Consider the following 18,180-nt stretch of genomic DNA (forward strand, 5'->3'; position numbering starts at 1 on the left):
TCAAGCTTCACTGCATGGCACGCACCCTTGTATTGGCTAAATTAAGTCCAGCATCCTAAAACCTTGCCGTAACCTCACTCAAAAACAAGTGCACAAGTACGCTAACTGTGCTGGTTTTTGTTGGGAAACTAATGTTCAGAAACAAGTTGACCTCCATCGGAAGATAACATAGCAGTGAAGGCGAATACGGCACTCGCGACAGCAGAGGTTGCCCATTGATGCAGAAAATGAAAGAAGTGTGAAGACAGGCAGGGTATCCCATGCCCTTTCTTGCACTACAGTTTGTGATGTCATCTGTCGCAAATTGTGAAATGTGATTGTTGGAGCTTGACGAAAAGATTATGAAACACAAACTAAGGCAAGACCCTGTAAATGTAAAATAAATGCACGTGGAAACTTTTTCTACTCCTTTTTTTAAGCAGCGCTACCTCCCTCGCTAGGATGCCTTTGAATGCAGTTGCTCTTCACACAGTGACATGCTCTTTTGCATCATGGAAAAATGGAAAGAAAAGAAGAGAGAAATGTTAGCTTATTTAGTTTAAACAAAGCACTGCTTGTCACCAAACAAAAGCCTAAAAAGTAGAGCTGCACGAATATAAAATTTGGAACTGCAAATCAAATAGAATAGAGTGAAACATCGTTACAAGAGACAGACATTTGAAAATGGTTTGGTCGGTTTTCCTACATTCACCATGTTAGCAACATCGCATACAAGAGATATGGTTACAAGAGCCACTACCGTATTTACTGGCGTAATGAACCCGCCCCGCACTTTTATTCTGGAGAATTCCTTTTTGGGTTACTTTGCATAAAAATTCTACGCAAATAGAAAAGGCAGTGTTAAATATTTTTATCTTGGCGCAATTGCTGAAGCCTTCGACGATCGCAGCAACTGAATACCACGCCACAGCACCAGCAGAAACGCTAAAAAAGCATTCTAACAAAAGAAAAATCTGAACACCAGCTGGCGACGCCAGCACGAATGCCGCGGCTCACAACTTGAAAGTGGCCCGCTTGCGGAACGCCCTCTGCCAAACCTTCTTCTGGCGCGTGGCGCCTGAGATTTGCACTCCGATTTTCTGGGCTGACCTCGCCATTCTCTTCACGTTTGTGTGCTGCGACCTTTTTTGATGCTCCTGGTGCGCAGCGTAAGATGGGCCTGTTCGCGAGCAACACAGCTGGCTTTAAACTGAAGGCAGAGGAGCATGTGTTGAGGCATGGGAACCACATGGCTGGGGTGGCACTTCAGTGTCGACCCAGTTTCCCGGAGGGGAAAAAGAAGTTTTGAACCGCATAAGGAAACCCCGAAGTGAAGGCTGTGCAGTCGTCGCATGAGTTGCTGCAGACCCACGCGCGGGCCACCGCTAGATTGGCCTGCTTCCGCTTTCAAAGCAAGCAGTGGTTGGACGAGGCGATTCATTCGCCGAAACAGGCTATGCCTCCGAAGGCGCAAGACGTCGCGGCCTGTGAGGACAAGGTGCGCGGGCGAAAAATAGTTTCCTCTATCCCAGACAGCCATAAACTTTGATAACCCTGGAAGCACCACGGTTGAAACGAACAGCTTTGACGGCCAGAAGATGATGTGCTGTGGGCCGACGACGACCAGGAAGCCGCAAGCGACTTAGCTCCGACAATGGGTAGGGGTACGAACCAACTCTCCACTATGGGGGGGGAGGAGGGGGGGGGGGGGGGGGGGGGGGGGGGGCAATTGGGTTATATTATATAATCTTGTACGTGTTCTCGCTGAAAGGTAAGGTTTTGATAGTGCTTCTCTTACCATCTTTATTGTATAAAATTTCTACTTTTAAAAATCTGTTGCAACTTTCTCTCGAATAATGAACCCCCTCCCCCCCAATTCATGCCAAATTTCCCGACAAAAAGTGGGTTCTTTACAGGAGTAAATATGGTACAGGGTGTTGCGACGATAACTGGAACACTTTAAAAAATTTTCCTGAGCGATCCGCCGCTCTGTTCGCGCTCAAACTTCACACAAAGGTCGCATTTTGTGGTCTATTTTGTTTGACACCGGGAACAACAACGGTACTTACCTGCGTATTTTGAAAATAAATAAAAACGATTTTCGCCTATGGGAAAATGGCCGCAGATTTGGACGTACGAGCCACCGCAAGTTGATGTTGGAACGACGGAACCACCTGCAGAGTGAAACGCATGTTTGGGAATCACGTACGGAGCCAAATGGTGCAGCAGACGATCAGAAAATGCACCTAGAAATGAGCTAACAGACGATCAGAAAACCCGGTTTTCGGGCTCGCACGTCCAAATCGCCGCCATTTTCCCATAGGCGAAAATCGTTTTTATTTATTTTCAGAATAAACAGGTAACTACCGTTGTTGTTCCCGGTGTCAAACAAAATAGACCACAAAATGCGACCTTTGTGTGAAGTTTGAGCCTGAACAGAGCGGCGGATCGCTCAGGAAAAAATTTTAAAGTGTTCCAGTTATCGTCGCAACACACTGTATGTTATTAAGGACAGCTTTTGTAGCTCCCTAGCGTCCCTCTGTAGAAGAGACATGATGCAAGATGGGCCTTATATGGAAGACCTGGTGAAAAAAAATTCCTGCGCCTTCCCGCGAGGGGAACACGAGTAAATGCAGAGCATTGGGGCCTCAGTACTGGTTGAAGGCAGTGTTGCTTCCATCGCTTCTTCCGTGATGCTGGAGTAGCAGACACGAGTAAACGTGGGAGCGAGCGTCAACCAAGGAAGGAAGGAGCAACGCAGTGACTGAAGCACGAGCGACCGCTAGCCACTTTATATTTGCAGCGCGCGCAGTAGAGGGAGAGCAGTACGGGGGGAGAGCGCGTATGCGCAAGCAGCGCGCGCCCTTCCACGCCCCACCGCGCTGCTATCACGCACCTGTTACGCCGAGACCGCGCCGGAGCGAACGGGCTGACTACGACGCATGCGCGCGCCAGCTGCTGTTGAGAGAGAGGAGGGAAGGAGGAGAGGCGCACCTGCTGCAGACGCGGAGCTGTGGACGCCGTCCGACGCAGGAAGAGGCGAGGCTAAGAAATGCTCTACATTTAAAACTGCCCTGCATCCGAGAGACCGCAGAGGTTCCAGAACCTTCTGCAGAGTTCGTGCCTCGTGTGCTACAAGGAGCTTGCAGGTCGCGTGATCCTCGCGCAAGTAGATGGCGCACTAGAGGACGGACCTGAGGAGGAGGACGACGACGGGGACTTTGCAGGGAGAAAGTGCCAGCAGCTGGGCCTGACAAACACCGAAGAGCACTTTAACAACAGTGCTATGAGCAACAGGAAGGCTGGCACTTTGGTTCCACAAAATGGGGAGGAAGTTGGTACAATCTACAGTCACTGAAAGTAGTACCACAAATGAGGCCATCCTGGGCAATTTTCTGCTGACATGTTTGAACAAACTGTGATGCTCATTTATTCTGACTCCTCGATGTTTTCAGAATTTCTGGCGACAAGAGATAAGTTTTCCGGGTCCCATGAGTGTCTCTTGTAACACGGCATTTTAAAATCTGACTATCTTTGATTTAGTGTGCACAAATCTTTTAAAACATAGCTAAAAAAAAAAAACCTAAGCAGCCAGGATTCACATCTGAGCGTTCATACGCTTGATAAAAAAATCGTACAAGAAATAGCAAATACAAGATGGTTAGGCAGTGGAACAAAAATTTGGTATACATAGCCAAGAAGAAATGCGGATTGCTCAATGTGCTGTGAACACCGGAAGTGTATTTGACTGGTTTCTCCCGTCTTAGGAAAGAGGCTAGGCATGCTAATGGTCATAACCAGTAATAACTCCCGATTCCTCGCTCATGCCACTCCTATACTGACAGGAAACTTTTTCTCTAGCTTCCAATTTGACCCAAGTAGCATTCCACTTTGTGCTGTGTGTTTATGCCGAGACGGATGGGAAACTCGAGCTGACGGCACGCAGCCGGTGGCTCGGTCCGCCCGACGAAGGAATTATGATGGCGCGAGCCGGGGAGGGGACCTGGAAAATAAAGGCACTCTCAGGCTGAACGCCAAACGTGTCAATTGTACGTCTCTCACGCTCCGCGAACACTGCACGGTGGCGGCAGCGAATGTTCGAACTTGCTACGCAGGCACCAATGCAGGGGTCGCAAGCCGAGGAAGGAAAAATGGCCATGTCCAGTTTTCAGTGCGAGCCTCCGGAGGAATTCACTTTCGCAGGCCCAAGTGAGTGGCCACAATGGAAGCGGCGTTTTGAGCGTTTTCTCATCGCGAGTGGCCTCACCTCGAAATGCGCAGTGAAAAAAGTCTACGCATTGGTCTACTTTATGGGCGACAAGGCAGAAGACATCCTTGCCTCGTTCAAGTTGACAGAGGAACAGAAGAACAGCGACAACGATGTTTTGCAGGCGTTCTTCGCAGTTCGAAGAAATGTCGTGTACGAAAGAGCGACATTCTTCAGAAGAGAACAGCACGAAGGAGAAGGTGTCGAAGAGTTCGTCACTGAGCTACACCGACTGGCCAAGTTGTGCAGTTTCGGAGAACTGCATGACGAGATGATCCAGGACTGGATAGTAGTGGGCATCAGGGACCGCAAGCTGTCGGAACGAATGCAGCTGGACGCGGAGCTGACCCTCCAAAAGGTCACCACCAGGGCGTGACAGTCTCAAGTCGTAAAAGAACAAGCTGCTACACTCCACGGACACAAGAAAGGGCCAGACTTGTAAAACGACTGTACCTCCAAGAAATCGAAAGGGGTCTGCAACACGAGACAAGCAGCCGCCTGAATCCGAAGCAAAGCAGTGTACAGGGGTGAGACTGCTGAACCAGATTTGGGAGCAGTTTTTGGAGCAGCGAAATCTCGATTTTGGAGCAGAAGAACCTTGATTTGGAACAGAAGAAGGACATTTGTCACCTTAGGAGCCTAAAACATCGAATTTTCGGCAACAAAGGGGGGGGGGGGGGGGGGAGTGCACTTTTCAATCGGTTTAAACGTACATAACACTGAAACAGCCTTTCAATAAAGTTTTTCTACCAGAGTATCGCAAGGTACAAACTGCACTACATTTTTACCAACCATTTTTAAATTCTTAGGCTCCATGCATATACAGTTGAACCTCGATATAACGAACCTCGATTTAACGAAATTTGCTATATAACGAATTTTTTCAAGTTTTCTATCAAAATTTTGCTAAATCCATGTATTTTTATCTCGATTTTACGAAGTAATTTCGTGCGGCGCTTTCGATTTAACGAAGTCATGGCGAGAAAGGAAGAACGAAATTCCGGTCAAGGCATGTTTTATTTTGCCTCTCAGAGCCTACATTGAAAACATTCAGCACTCACACTCACTCTTAAAATGCTAAAATGGAAGAAAAGCGGTGAATTATGTGGTTGACAACAATTAAAAGCGATGAAAGCTGTTCAAAAACCGCTAGCGGTCATGGACGGTTAAATAGTGCGGCCACAATTTTGACGTCTCCATCGTTGCCTACGCCAGTGCCCTCTACGCTTAGGCTGCCGAAGCCTACTTCAAGTGTTTTGTTCTACGCGTCCTTGCTCACGGCGCTACTGCTCGAGGTTGTGCTTGCTGATAACCACATAAATATTTTGTTCGTGCATCATTAGGTGAGTCTTGTAAGCCGCATGCGCACACCAAGAGAAAGAAAAGTGTTCCGAACAAGAGCCTGAGGAAGTTTCGGTGAAACCGACGGCCACCGAAGTGATAGATGCCATCGACGTTCTGCGGAGGCAGGCAGGCGCACGTGAACGCTTAAGAGCAAGCTTTGTTAGATCTGTCAGCATACGAGCGTCACATAAAGCCCACCCTGGTCAAGAAACGCCAAGCACTGCTTACGGACTTCTTCACTACGGCTTGAACATCGAGTGCTGGTGGCAATAAATTGCTCTCTGAACGTGGTCAAAATGTGTTCATTAGACAGCTGCGATGCCAAGAAATCGGTTTCTTTAGGGCTCAGCGGACATAAAAGTAATTGCTTAATCAAAGTTGGCCAGAAGATATTTAATGTAAGCTTTCCGCTTTAGCGGGAGCACGTAAGCGCTGCTCCACAAAGTGAAGCGGTCCGTATTTACTTCGCTCAACTCTCAATCATGGCTTTATCTCGAGTGTTGTGGTTGCATCACGCGCCCATACTGCAGAGCCTTTGTGCATGAAAAAAGTCTTTCGAAAGCTTTATAGCACCCTTCCGCTGTTGGCCCGCCGCACCCCTCAACGCCGGGCCTAAGCCTACCACTGAATGGACGAAAAGAGGTGTAACTTCGAACCAGCACCTCGCCGGGTGAAGTTCACGGGGCATGGACGCGGGTTCAGTTGACTAACAGCGGCGTTTAGTAGTGACCGAAATGAAAAAAAAAAAAAAAGAAAAAGTGGAAACGTAGTCTGCTATCATATTTAATGAGGCGTTGCGGAAAAAGCACCGGTTTTACGACAACACGAACTACTGTCGGCTATCCGAATTCCATTGCCTAAGTGTTGAAGCTCTTAATTCATGCAATTTTCGCGGCCAGTTTTAGTACAAATTCCGCTTTAAGTGGAGAGGTGACTACATATCAGTTGTTTCTGAGCGTTGGGCAAGGTTTTTAAACCTGAATAACTGGTTTAAATTAACTGTAAAATCGAAACCTCGATTTTACGAAATTCTCGATTTAACGAAATTTTCGCCCGCAAGTACGACTTCGTTATATCGAGGTTTAACTGTATAGCGTGGAGCACCTTTGAGAACATCAAATTGAAAAACTAAGCAATTGTAAGGCATTTTTATTATCACGTGAATGCCTATATCATTACTTTTGTAATCACAGACTGGGCTTCACGCACAATTGTAGAGCCGTGGCAAAAGTTGCGGAAAGCGAGGTGACAGTCATCGCACCCCATCAGCCCCCCCCCCCCCCCCCCCCATTTTTAATCCCCAAGGTGCACGTCCATTACGACTGTAATTTGAGTAACGTTGATATGTTTAGCCGCCTTCTTCTTGGCATTAAATTCCCCTTCAAATAGATGAACCATTATCACTAGCGTGCAATAATAGCCCGTTCGTCATCAGACACTGCTTGAACATTTTGCGGTGATGTAGCCTGCGCCGCCACTTGTGCAGTGTCGATCGTCCCATTCCCGCCGCTCGCAAGCTCGCTGTCAAGGGCAGCAATAACTCAGCGTTTCATAACACCGCAACGAGTCCGAAATTTCCCATCAAGCATGCATAGTGCCTCACAATCAAGGCCGGAACACGGCGAATTCGCGAGCACCACGTGGTTTTTTGATGAACTCCCGCCTTTCGAGTCTCGCAACTTCCCGCAACAGTTCAAATGACTAAATCTAAACCCAGCTACCCCATAACCAAAACCAGGGTAGAAACCGGGTAGAGCACTCTGCATGAAACACGAGCAACTGCTTCGCCCGGAAGCCATGTTTTCCTATCTGCACCACACCAAGATTGAGGCACCCAGTAATGTCGTTCCGGAGATACAGCACTCCAAAAATTGCTGTTTTTTCATCAACTTGCACAAGTAGTATGTCGCCTCAGCACACATAAGTATTTTTTTCTAAAGGGCTTTGCAATGGTTTTCGATGGGAAAACTTTACAAACAGAATATAACATTTGCAACCAACATTGTGACTTTTAAAAAAACTATCTCCAGGACAATTTTATGCGGGTCTTTTATTGAATGATCAATCAATTAAACCTTTACAAACACATCACCCTGGGGGTGCAGGAAAATTATGCCGTGAGTAAGCATTTTTCCCCATTGAAACTGACGGGAGTGTTAAAATCCTCGGCTCTCAGACTGTTTTGGAGCAGTTTGGCGCAATTTTTTCAATTTCCAAGCTTTTGGAGCCGCCTGGCGCAGGAAAACACATTGGTATCAAAACTGCGCAATATGCGCAGCTGTCCCACCGCTGCGTGTATATTCTGTGGCTACTCGCAGCACACTACAGGGAAGTGCCCTGCACAAAACGTGACATGCAACCAGTGCCACAAAAAGGGACATTCAGCTAACAAACACCAGAGTTGACATACACCTGTTTTGTGGAAGGCTTTCAAGCTTTCTTGCGCAGCTTCGGTGTCGCGTGGAAAAGCCAACCAACCCAAAGGGAACTGAGGCTAGAGCAAGTTAGGCTTGAGCAGCTGAGGCTAGAGCAGGTTGCGTGCGAACTAAGAGCTTTGTGGGGAAGTATACACAAAATGATGGGGCCTGCGGAAAAGAAACAGAAACTATGCGACACATAGTGTTATCCATCCAAATCTACACGAGGGAAATATGCGGATTCCAGCAGCCCTGGGATTTAAAGGGACACTGAAGTGATTTGTAAACAATGCGGGATTACGAGCGCAAACTGTAGTCCGGAGTCCCTGGGCCCTGTTTCGACCACTCTGTGCGCGTTTATGCGAATTTATATAGTAGAAAAATCAATTCGAAAATGCTGTCCTCCTCTCTTTACGCTCGCCCATTTTCTGTGGCGTTTTCGTGTGACGTCAGCAGGAGAGGAGCTGACAATTGGCTGCGCTACTGCACGGCTCGCCGACCTTCCGCGACCGCGTCAGTCGGCCCACCGTTTAGTCCGCCGGCCGCCAACGGGTCGTCGCAATTCGCTCGATCAGTTGAAACTAAGCCACAACACGTTTGGGAATGGAAGAATGCGCCTTTATTTACTTCGTTAGTTTGTACACTGTATCTAGCTCCAAGTCAAGGTCGCTTCACACAAGCGCTGCACAAGCGCACATGCGACGCTTCGCTGACTGGTACGCCAGTAGGAAAATATAAGGCCTCTTGACGGGGGAGAAGAGTGAGCGAAGTCAATATAGGTACTAAGGAAATAAAATCAACTGATATTTTTAGCGTACAGCGTAAAACTAGGGTGCGGGAAGCACTTTTTTGCGCTGGGCGAACAAGCAGAGCGGTCAGCAGCACGACTACGCATCTGCGAACGCTTTCCCGTCTACGAAATGCAATTGCTAGACGTTAGCTATTGTGGAAACTCGGGGGACGCTTACTGCACGAGCGCAATGCAACAAATAGTCACCTAAGCTGCTTGAAATACTAAAACTAAATAAAAGTGTAAACTGGTTATACATTATACACCTTATCTTTTCCATCGCCGCCAGCGGCCCCCTGTGTCCTAGTCGTCTGGGGTGCTAGGTATGTCATCGCAAGAGTTTTGCCAGTCACAAGTTCGAATCGCCGCGGGTACATGCTTTTTTTTTTTTATGAGTTAACTTTTTTGTTTTTCGCCGATGTTTTCTATACTGAGTTCACCTTTTTTTGGGCCGCAACGTTCATTGCTACACGAACTAGTCCACAGAACTCGCGCAGGCTGGCACTGCCGCGCTAGCGAGTTCTCGTTGGCGTGCTGTTGCCATAAGCACCGACTGCTTGCGGGCAGTGGGCACAGGCCAGAATCAACAGACCCTTGGCCTGGTGCGAACACGCTTTTTACGATACAGGCATGAGCGAGGCAAGCTCCAAATATGGGGGAAAAGCGCATGCATTTGAGCGTCTGCGGGGACGCGGAGGGCGTTCATGCACTGCGTAGGCCTCAGATAGTGAATGCTACGATTCCAAGCCGTCCTGGGAGGCTTATCTTATGCATTTTACAGCCGACTACATGGCAGAAGCGCGGTACTACGATAACTGGGATATTGAGAATGCCCATCCAACGACGCCATCAAATGTCAAACATGTTGTTTTACAGACCGAAACCGAAACCGAAACTTGTTTGATTGCTAACCTTGGGCATCGTCCAATCACGGCGCCCCCTCCTCCCAACGTCACAGCTTAGTTTGTGCGGCCGCCGCAAACCGCGCATGGTAGTTTTTCTTCTTTCGCGCTTTGTAAAATAATTACCGATTTGTCAACCGGATAAACAATGAAAAGTGTGCTAATTTGAGCCAGTCTACATAGTGCAAGCAAAAACGGAGCTTGACAAATTCACTTCAGTGTCCCTTTAAGGGTAGCACAGAGGAGGTTAACTTCAAGGCTGTTGAGGCGACGAAAAGAAGATGAGAACGCTGGTGGACGAAAAGCAGAGAGGGGAATATTGCCTAGGTCAGCTACCACCTGTAACAGGAAAAATAAGTATTCTGTTCCTAACAAGTTTTTTTTGTGCCTAACCTAAGAGCAGCGCTAGTATTAAACCAAGAGTGTAAAATATAGGCATCTTCTCAGTTCTTTTGGTAAGATGACACGTCATCACGCCACTATCAATCATCACCAGCATCACTGCAACTAAAATTTCACCTCGGCCAAATTCACTTTGAACCAGCAAACCGACAGGGACGTGACTGGCAGCCCCACCAAATGCGTGGTTCCTTAGAAGCCTTTAGAACAGGTCCACCGCAGGTGGCAGTGTCCCACGGCCGGCCAGGAGCACCGGCCGAGCTCCACTGGGGCTGCGGGGAGGCTGAAGCATTCACGCAAGTTCGCTCTGGCTGGCCGGCCGCGTGCAGCCGCTCGCTCACCGGCTGCGCTGGCTGGAGCGTCACTTCAGCCTGGCCGCAATGGCCGCTCAATTCTCACTTTCGGTTTCTCCTCAATTTCAGTTTCAAAATATCCGATTTCTTTATGAGCGTTTGCGCCGAACACGTATTTCAGCTGTCATATTTTGTATCTGGCAGCACCTACATTATTTACGGACAGTATTACTGACAGTGTTCACAGACTACCTAAACGAAAATAAAGAGGTTGAAATTTAAAGCGCAGTTGGCTTTTAGAGTTCGCTTGCCGTGCGGCAGAGCCAACTTTTATTGCTCCATTTCGAAAAATAGAGCAAACCCTATTCACGAAGCTACTCAAGTTTCAAATGTTTACTCCCCTTCCCTAAACAGCTCTAAGTGTGTGACCTTTCAGTTTAAAGAGTCGTACAGCCTTCAGTGTCCCTTTAACTAAAGCTGCACACTACTTGCATAAAATTTATAAGTAAAAAAAAAAGCCTCCCACCAATACAGCGGCACGAGTAATGGACATTTGTGGCTATCCTTGCAATAAAATACCTATCGGCCCCGCTTATATGCCCATTGACAATGGCGCTCTTGAAGGTGACTAGTGCAGTTCTTCTTTAGTATGGTTTTTTTGGCACAAGGGCGTCTGAGGCCAAGAGCTATGATGAGATAAGAATGCATTGATACGAGGGGTGCAAGCACGGTATAAAATTACTTCGCCATAAACTACTGCAGCTGGTCAATGATACTCCCTGTGTTTGCAACATGTTTGGGACCTTGCATTTATTCTTTACGTCTGGCATGGTTTCTGTGCTGCTACTCTGCGACCTTGCCTAAATCTTTCACTTACAACTTTTTGTACCATTTTTCCTACAAGCACTACTGCACGAACATAGCAAATAAAATCACGACTGCCCAAAAACTATCCCCCTTCATCCAGCTTTCTCCAGAAGCTTCACACACATTACAGAAAAGATACTTGTATCCTGAAATATTCTATTGAATTCGATTTACAGTGAATGACTCAGCTGTGGCTGCTGGTGATGACTGCCCCGTCTCCGTGAGCAGCCTTTGGCTTGAAAAACTGACGCTGTGCCGAAATTTGGGCGTCCAGAAAACCAAGTTCGGGAAGCTAATTGGCAAAGCAGTGTACAAGACATTGCATCACACCGGATGCAACCCACTGTACAGTTTCATGAAAACCAGTTCATATGGGAATGTGCTGCCCACATAGCCACAAATATCAAGCCGCTTCAAGTGAATGCAAGGAAGGTTGCAAACCAAAAATAAATTCTGTGGTCTCACTCCAGAGCGAGCAAACAGTGGATTTCAAGCTTTATGCATTGATTGGGCGCAGTTTTCTTCTAGTCACCACAAACAAATTTCCCCCATCGAAAAATATCATTTCATCACGATGTGACGCAGAAAAATAAAAATTTGTTTTCCAAGTTTCCCTAGGAACTGAAGTTCTCCCCTCCCTTTGCTTTTGTTTTCCTGCGAATCATCTAGCCTTTAATATTATGAGAGCTCCACTCTGCAGTAGAGCTTTTGTTACCAGCACAAGCTCTTGTAACAGTGACCAGGATACAAATTTTCGGCATTTCGCTTAACTCGAAGCTCTGCTTATCTCGAAATCTTCAGCGGATTTTACGACTCCGAGTTACTGAGGGATTACTGCCTTTTAACTTGCGAATAACTTGTTTTGGGTACTTTTAAGGCCAGCTTAAAGCAAACATTTCCTGCGTTATGTCAGACAGCGAGTGAACCATGAAGCTATGTGACTCGGCCCTGTTTGCAACTTTTTGTCAATGAAAACCGATAGGGAAGGGAATCAGCACAGGTCACAAACTCGTAATGAGAAAAGCATATAGGGAAGGAATGAGCACATTACCATTAGCACTTCAGTGTCCGTCTGAATTTCATTTTTCCACTCGTACCTGCGCCAGAGGTGAAACGACGACACACGTCATAAGCACACTTTATGCCGGGCAATGCCAGCAGATGTGCCTGGATCTTTCCAAAAACAATACCCACAACACCTCCTTTGCAGGCTGTGCTATACACGGTGAGCAGACTACATCTGCACCAAGCACTTAGACAGGAATATTAAGTTAAATGTGGGCTGTATGCAGTTGTGCCCGTATTTTTTTACTGCACTCAGTCAGTACATCATCATCATCATCATCACCAGCCTGTCTACGCCCACTGCAGGGCAAAGGCCTCTCCCTTTATTCTCCAATTACCCCGGTCCTGTGCCAACTGCGACCAATTTATCCTCGCAAACTTCTCGATCTCATCCGCCCGTCTAACTTTCTGCCGCCCCCTGCAACGCTTGCCTTCTCTAGGGATCCACTCTGTTACCCTTAATGACCAGCGGTTATCTTGCCTTCGCATTACATGCCCGGCCCGCATCCATTTCTTCCTCTTAATCTCTACTAATATGTCCTTAACACGCGTTTGTTCCCTGACCCACTCCGCTGTATTCTTGTCCCTTATTGTTACACCTATCATCTTCCGTTCCATTGCCCGCTGAATCGTTCTCAATTTAAGTTGAACCCTCTTAGTGAGCCCCCAGGTTTCTGCCCCGTAGGTGAGCACCGGTAAGATGCAGCTGTCATACACTTTCTTCTTCAGGGACAATGGTAGGCTGCCATCCATTACCTGAGAACATCTGCCGTATGCACTCCACCCCATTCTTATCCGTCTAATTATTTCTGCCTCATGGTGGGGATCTGGGGCCACAACTTGGCCTAAGTAGATATATTCGCTTACCACTTCCACTGCCTCGCCACCTACCGTATTTACTCGCGTAATGAACCCACCTTTTTCCCCGAACATTCGACATGCATTTCAGGGGAGGGTTCATTATGCGGGAAAAAATTTCAACAGATTTTTAAAAGTTGAAATTCCATACAATAAAGCTGCTAAGAAAATTGCTATCAGAGCCTTATCATTTTTATAAAAACATGTTGGTAATAATGTAATCAAATTTATTTTTTATTTCCAACTACTCGCCACGGAGCTGCCCTCACTCAAGTTGCTCGCGGCTTGACATTCCCTGTCGGCCCGCAGCACACCATCTTCCGCACTGTCAAGGCACTCCAAAACTTTTTTTCCCACACCGGGAAACTTCTTTTCTTTGGGGCTGCGGGACACACGGGGATCCCTTTTCATCGCCCAAACATGTCTCGCACGCACTGGGTCAACACTGAAGTGCCGCCCAGCCATGCGGTTTCCACGTGCATCAACGCATGCTCCACCACCTCCAGCTTAAAGCCAGCTGTGTAGCTCACATACCAGCCCATCGTACAGCGCACTCCAACAGCACACAAAAAGGCCAGAACACAGCTGAACAACAAAACCACGGAGCGTAACCGCGGAGCAGCAAGAGCAAAGGGGTGCGGAGTACATTTACTGCTTTGTTCGCACGCCGCCAGAACCAGCCGGTAGAGCCAAGAGCAGGGAAGGAGTGCGGAGTACATTTTGTGCTTTGTTCACACACCGCCATGTTTTCATGACGCAAGAAGGTCCGTTTTGTGTTTAGTGCAAATTTTAAATTGTGAGCCAGGGCATTTGTGCTCACGTCTCCGGCTACCGTTGAGATTTCTTTTTTGTTATAATGCGTTTCTAGCATTTCTGCACGCACTCTAGCGTGATGCCAGGTTGGTGCTATCGTCTACGGCATCAATGATGCTGAGAAAAAAGCATATTCTCGCTGCAAAAAAGTAAATTCTAAAGAAGAAAAGTGGGGGGAAGGTTCATTACGCGAGTGGGTTCATTATGCGAGTAAATACGGTATCTCAAACTGCTGTGCTGTCCCGAGGTAATTAATCATTACTTTGGTTTTGTGCACACTAATCTTCAGGCCCACGGTTCTACTCTGCTTGTCTAGTGCGGAAAGCATGCTTTGCAATTCGTCCCCCGAGTTACTTAGCAAGGCAACGTCATCAGCAAATCTGAGGTTACTGAGGTATTCTCTATTAACCCTTACTCCCACGTGTTCCCAATCCAATGTTCTGAATACTTCTTGTAAACATCCTGTGAATAACATTGGGAAGATTGTGTCTCCTTGTCTGACGCCCTTCCTTATAGGTATTTTAATGCTCTCCTTATGGAGGATGATGGTAGCTGTGGACCCATTGTAGATATCCTTATCTACACCCTGGTTCTGTAATGCCTGAATGACTGCTGAGGTTTCGACCGAGTCAAGTGCTTTCTCATAATCTATGAAGGCTATATATAGGGGTTGAGTATACTCAGTGCACTTTTCTATCACCTGATTGATCGTGTGAATATGGTCCATTGTTGAATAACCTTTACGGAACCCTGCTTGTTCTTTAGGTTGACTGAAATCTAAGGTTGCAGAGATTCGGTTAGCGATTACCTTGGTAAATACCTTGTAGACGACTGACAGTAAGCTGATCGGCCTGTAATTTTTCAAGTGCTTCATGTCACCTTTCTTATGGATTAGGATGATGTTCGCGTTCTTCCAAGATTCCGGTACACTTGCGGTCATTAGGCATTGCGGATACAGGTTTGCCAGTTTTTCAAGTACAATTTCTCCACCATCCTTCAAGAGGTCTGCTGTTATCTGATCCTCACCAGGTTCTTTGCCCGCTTTCATTTCTTTCAAAGCCTTCCTTACTTCTTCTGTTGTTACTGGTGGGATGTCTATCTCCTCTGAACTACTTTCTCGTTCGGCATTATCCTGGATGTCCCGCCTACTGTACAGATCCCTATAGAACTGCTCGGCTACTGTGACTATTTTATCCCTATTTGTGATGACATTGTCTTGCTTGTCTTTAAGTGTATACATCTGATTTTTCCCCACGCCAAGACGCCGCTTCACTGCTTGTAGGCTAACTCCGTTCTTTACAGTGTATTCGATCCTTTCCATATTATACTTCCGTATGTCAGCTGTCTTACGCTTATTGATTAACTTCAAAAGAGGTTGCCATGGTTTGCCGTTTTTTAATTAGATCTTTCGTCTCCTGGGAAAGTTTACCAGTATCCTGTCTAGCCATCGTGCCCCCGACTTCTACTGCACACTCCGTGATTATGCATGTAAGGTTGTCGCTGGCTTCCTGTGTCGTAAACTCTGCTTCCTCGGTAAGAGCTGAATATCGGTTCGGCAGCGCGATCCTGAGTTCTTCTACTTTACATCTTACTGTTAGCTCATTAATCAGCTTCTTTCGTACTAGCTTGTTACGATCCCTCCTCAAATCTAGCCTAATTCGAGATCTTACCATACGGTGGTCACTACACCTTACCCTTTCGAGCACTTCCACATCCTGCATGAAGTCTATTTCATTTTTATGCTCCGCATTCAGGCTCCTCCACGTCCTCTTCCGGCTCTCCCGTTTCCAGAAGAAGGTATTCATGATGCATAGGTTATTCTGTTCTGCAAACTCGACTAGTAGGTCCCCCCTGCTATTTCTACAGCTCAGACCATAGTTCCCAACTGCCTTGCCTCCAGCCTGATCCCTGCCTACTTTAGCATTGAAGTCTCCCATAACTACGGTATATGGTGTTTTTGCTTTAGCCATTGCCGATTCCACATCTTCATAGAAGCGTTCCACTGCCTGGTCGTTGTGGCTGGATGTGGGCGCGTAGCCCTGTACCACCTTGAGTTTGTACCTCTTATTGAGCCTAATTACAAGACCTGCTGCCCTTTCGTTAATGATATAGTATTCTTCTATGTTACCAGCTATGCTTTTATTGACTAGTAATCCCACTACCAGTTCTCTTCTGTCCACTAGACTATGGTAACATAGGACATGTCCATTTTTCAGCACCGTAAAGGCTTCACCTGTCCTCCTAACTTCACTAAGCCCTATGACATCCCATTTAATGCCCTTTAATTCCTCGAACAACACCTCTAAACTCGCTTCGCTAGATAAGGTTCTCGTGTTAAACGTTGCCATGTTCAGATTCCAATGGCGGCCTGTCCGAGTCCAGGTATTCTTAGCACCCTCTGCATCGTCACAGGTCTGACCGCCGCCGTGGTCAGTTGCTTCACAGCCACTGGAGACTGAGGGCCGTGGGTTAATTGGCATATTCATGGGAGGTTGTGGCCGTTACTACACCAGGGTAGCCAATCCTGCTCTGGTGAGGGAGTGCATTACCGGCAACAGTCAGTACATATATGAGACTAACAGGCAAACTTTGTAATTGTGAATCTAATCTAACATCAAAGATAATGAATGAGTCTAACATGAAAGTAAGGTAGAATATGTTAGAAACTACACACTCAGTAGTTGTCAGAGTACATTAACGGTTGCATGCTGTTTTCCGGCCAGAGGGTAAAGCCCACACACTGTCCCGTCCCCCTCCCCATCTGACAATTGCAGCAGCCCACAATGGGTCTTGAACCGAGGCAACTAGAAATATTTCTGCTGCTATCCCCACACAGATATTGACCAATAGCCTTCAGACGGACATGCCACAATGAACAGTAAGGCAAAATTGTGTCTGCACAGTGTGCAAGCAATACTCCTGACGGGGCTGCTTTTACGCACGGTTTATGCACAAAGCAGTAGCGATGTGCGCAGACCATGCCACATGTTGCTCCGTGACCCTTCACTTGCATTTATTCCCTTGCCATAATGCCTGCCAATTCAATGGCTACAACTGAACCCCCACTACCTGCATCCGGAAAAGCCCACAAGAGATCAGCCACAGAAGAATATGTGGTCGGGCAAGTCGGCAATCAGCTGCAGAACCCAAGACCGGTGCTGACTACCACTTGATTTACCTGACGGGCGACACGCGTACACATATCACGCAATTACGTGCAGGCACAAAGCGAAAAGGGCCACCTCGCACAATCGACCATCTCCTCACCCGTTCCCAAGTATAAGTGCATGAAAAACACGAATACCGTATTTATTCGAATCTAAGCCCATAGTTTTTTTGAAATACTGATACCGTATTCCGTCGAATCTAAGCCGATAGTTTTTTTGAAATACTGAAATATCAAACTCCCGGGTCGGCTTGGATTCGAGGATTTTGAAACACGCGCCAATTTCAAAGTAAAATTGAGGGAAGTGGCGCGCAGCTAGCGCCACCCAGAAAAGAAAGTATTGTAGCCATTACTAGACGAGCCAGTAGCCACTTAAGGGGCCATAGCTGGGGGCGATGCCGCCATTTTGAACTGTGCAGATAGTGGCCTGCGTGCGGTGTGGCGTTTGGTTTTGACAGCGCAATGGCACCAAACAAGCGGTGCTATTATAGTGCCGCTTTTAAAAGAAAAGTTGTTTTAGCCGCGGAGTTGTCGTCGAACGTTCAAGCCAGGCGGGACTTAAGCGTGGATGAAAAAAATGTCCGTCGTTGGAGGACGCAACGGGAGAGGATATTTGCGTGCGCCGCAACAAGGATGGCATTCACTGGACCACGAGAAGGCCGTCACCACGAAATGGAGACGGCATTGGCTGACTTCGTTCGGACGCAGCAAGCAGCTGCCCTTCCAGTAACAACGGAAGTGCTCCAGGCAAAAGCAAGGGAGCTTTCAAGGGAACGAGGCTTATCGCAGGCACACCTCAAAGCCAGTCGGGGCTGGCTACAGAAAGTCATGAAGCGCTTCGACTTTAGCCTCCGTCGTCGAACCTCAATCGTCCAGAAGTTGCCCGGTGATTTTGAAGAGAAACTGAGTTCCAGCACTGCATCTTCATGTTCAATAAACGTGTTTTCTTTTTGTGAACGCTGACCTTGCCTTTTTGTTCAGCCTACATTCGAGGTAAGTTTTTTTTTTTCGTGGCTTCGG

General features: G+C 47.2%; 1 protein-coding gene across 2 annotated transcripts in view; it reads right to left on the minus strand.

The window, feature by feature from the left end:
* LOC144178346 (protein CutA homolog) overlaps window positions 1–18,180 on the minus strand; it is a 52,815-nt gene that overhangs the window by 14,966 nt on the left and 19,669 nt on the right. For both annotated transcript variants that reach the window (XM_077706125.1, XM_077706134.1), the window contains exon 4: window positions 12,310–12,355. In XM_077706125.1, the coding sequence (XP_077562251.1) occupies window positions 12,310–12,355 (46 nt within the window). The remainder of the gene's footprint in view (window positions 1–12,309; window positions 12,356–18,180) is intronic.

Source organism: Haemaphysalis longicornis, unplaced genomic scaffold (assembly GCF_048455015.1).
Source record: "Haemaphysalis longicornis isolate Haplotype H1 unplaced genomic scaffold, Haemaphysalis longicornis Haplotype H1 scaffold_1, whole genome shotgun sequence".
NCBI lineage: Eukaryota > Metazoa > Arthropoda > Arachnida > Ixodida > Ixodidae > Haemaphysalis > Haemaphysalis longicornis.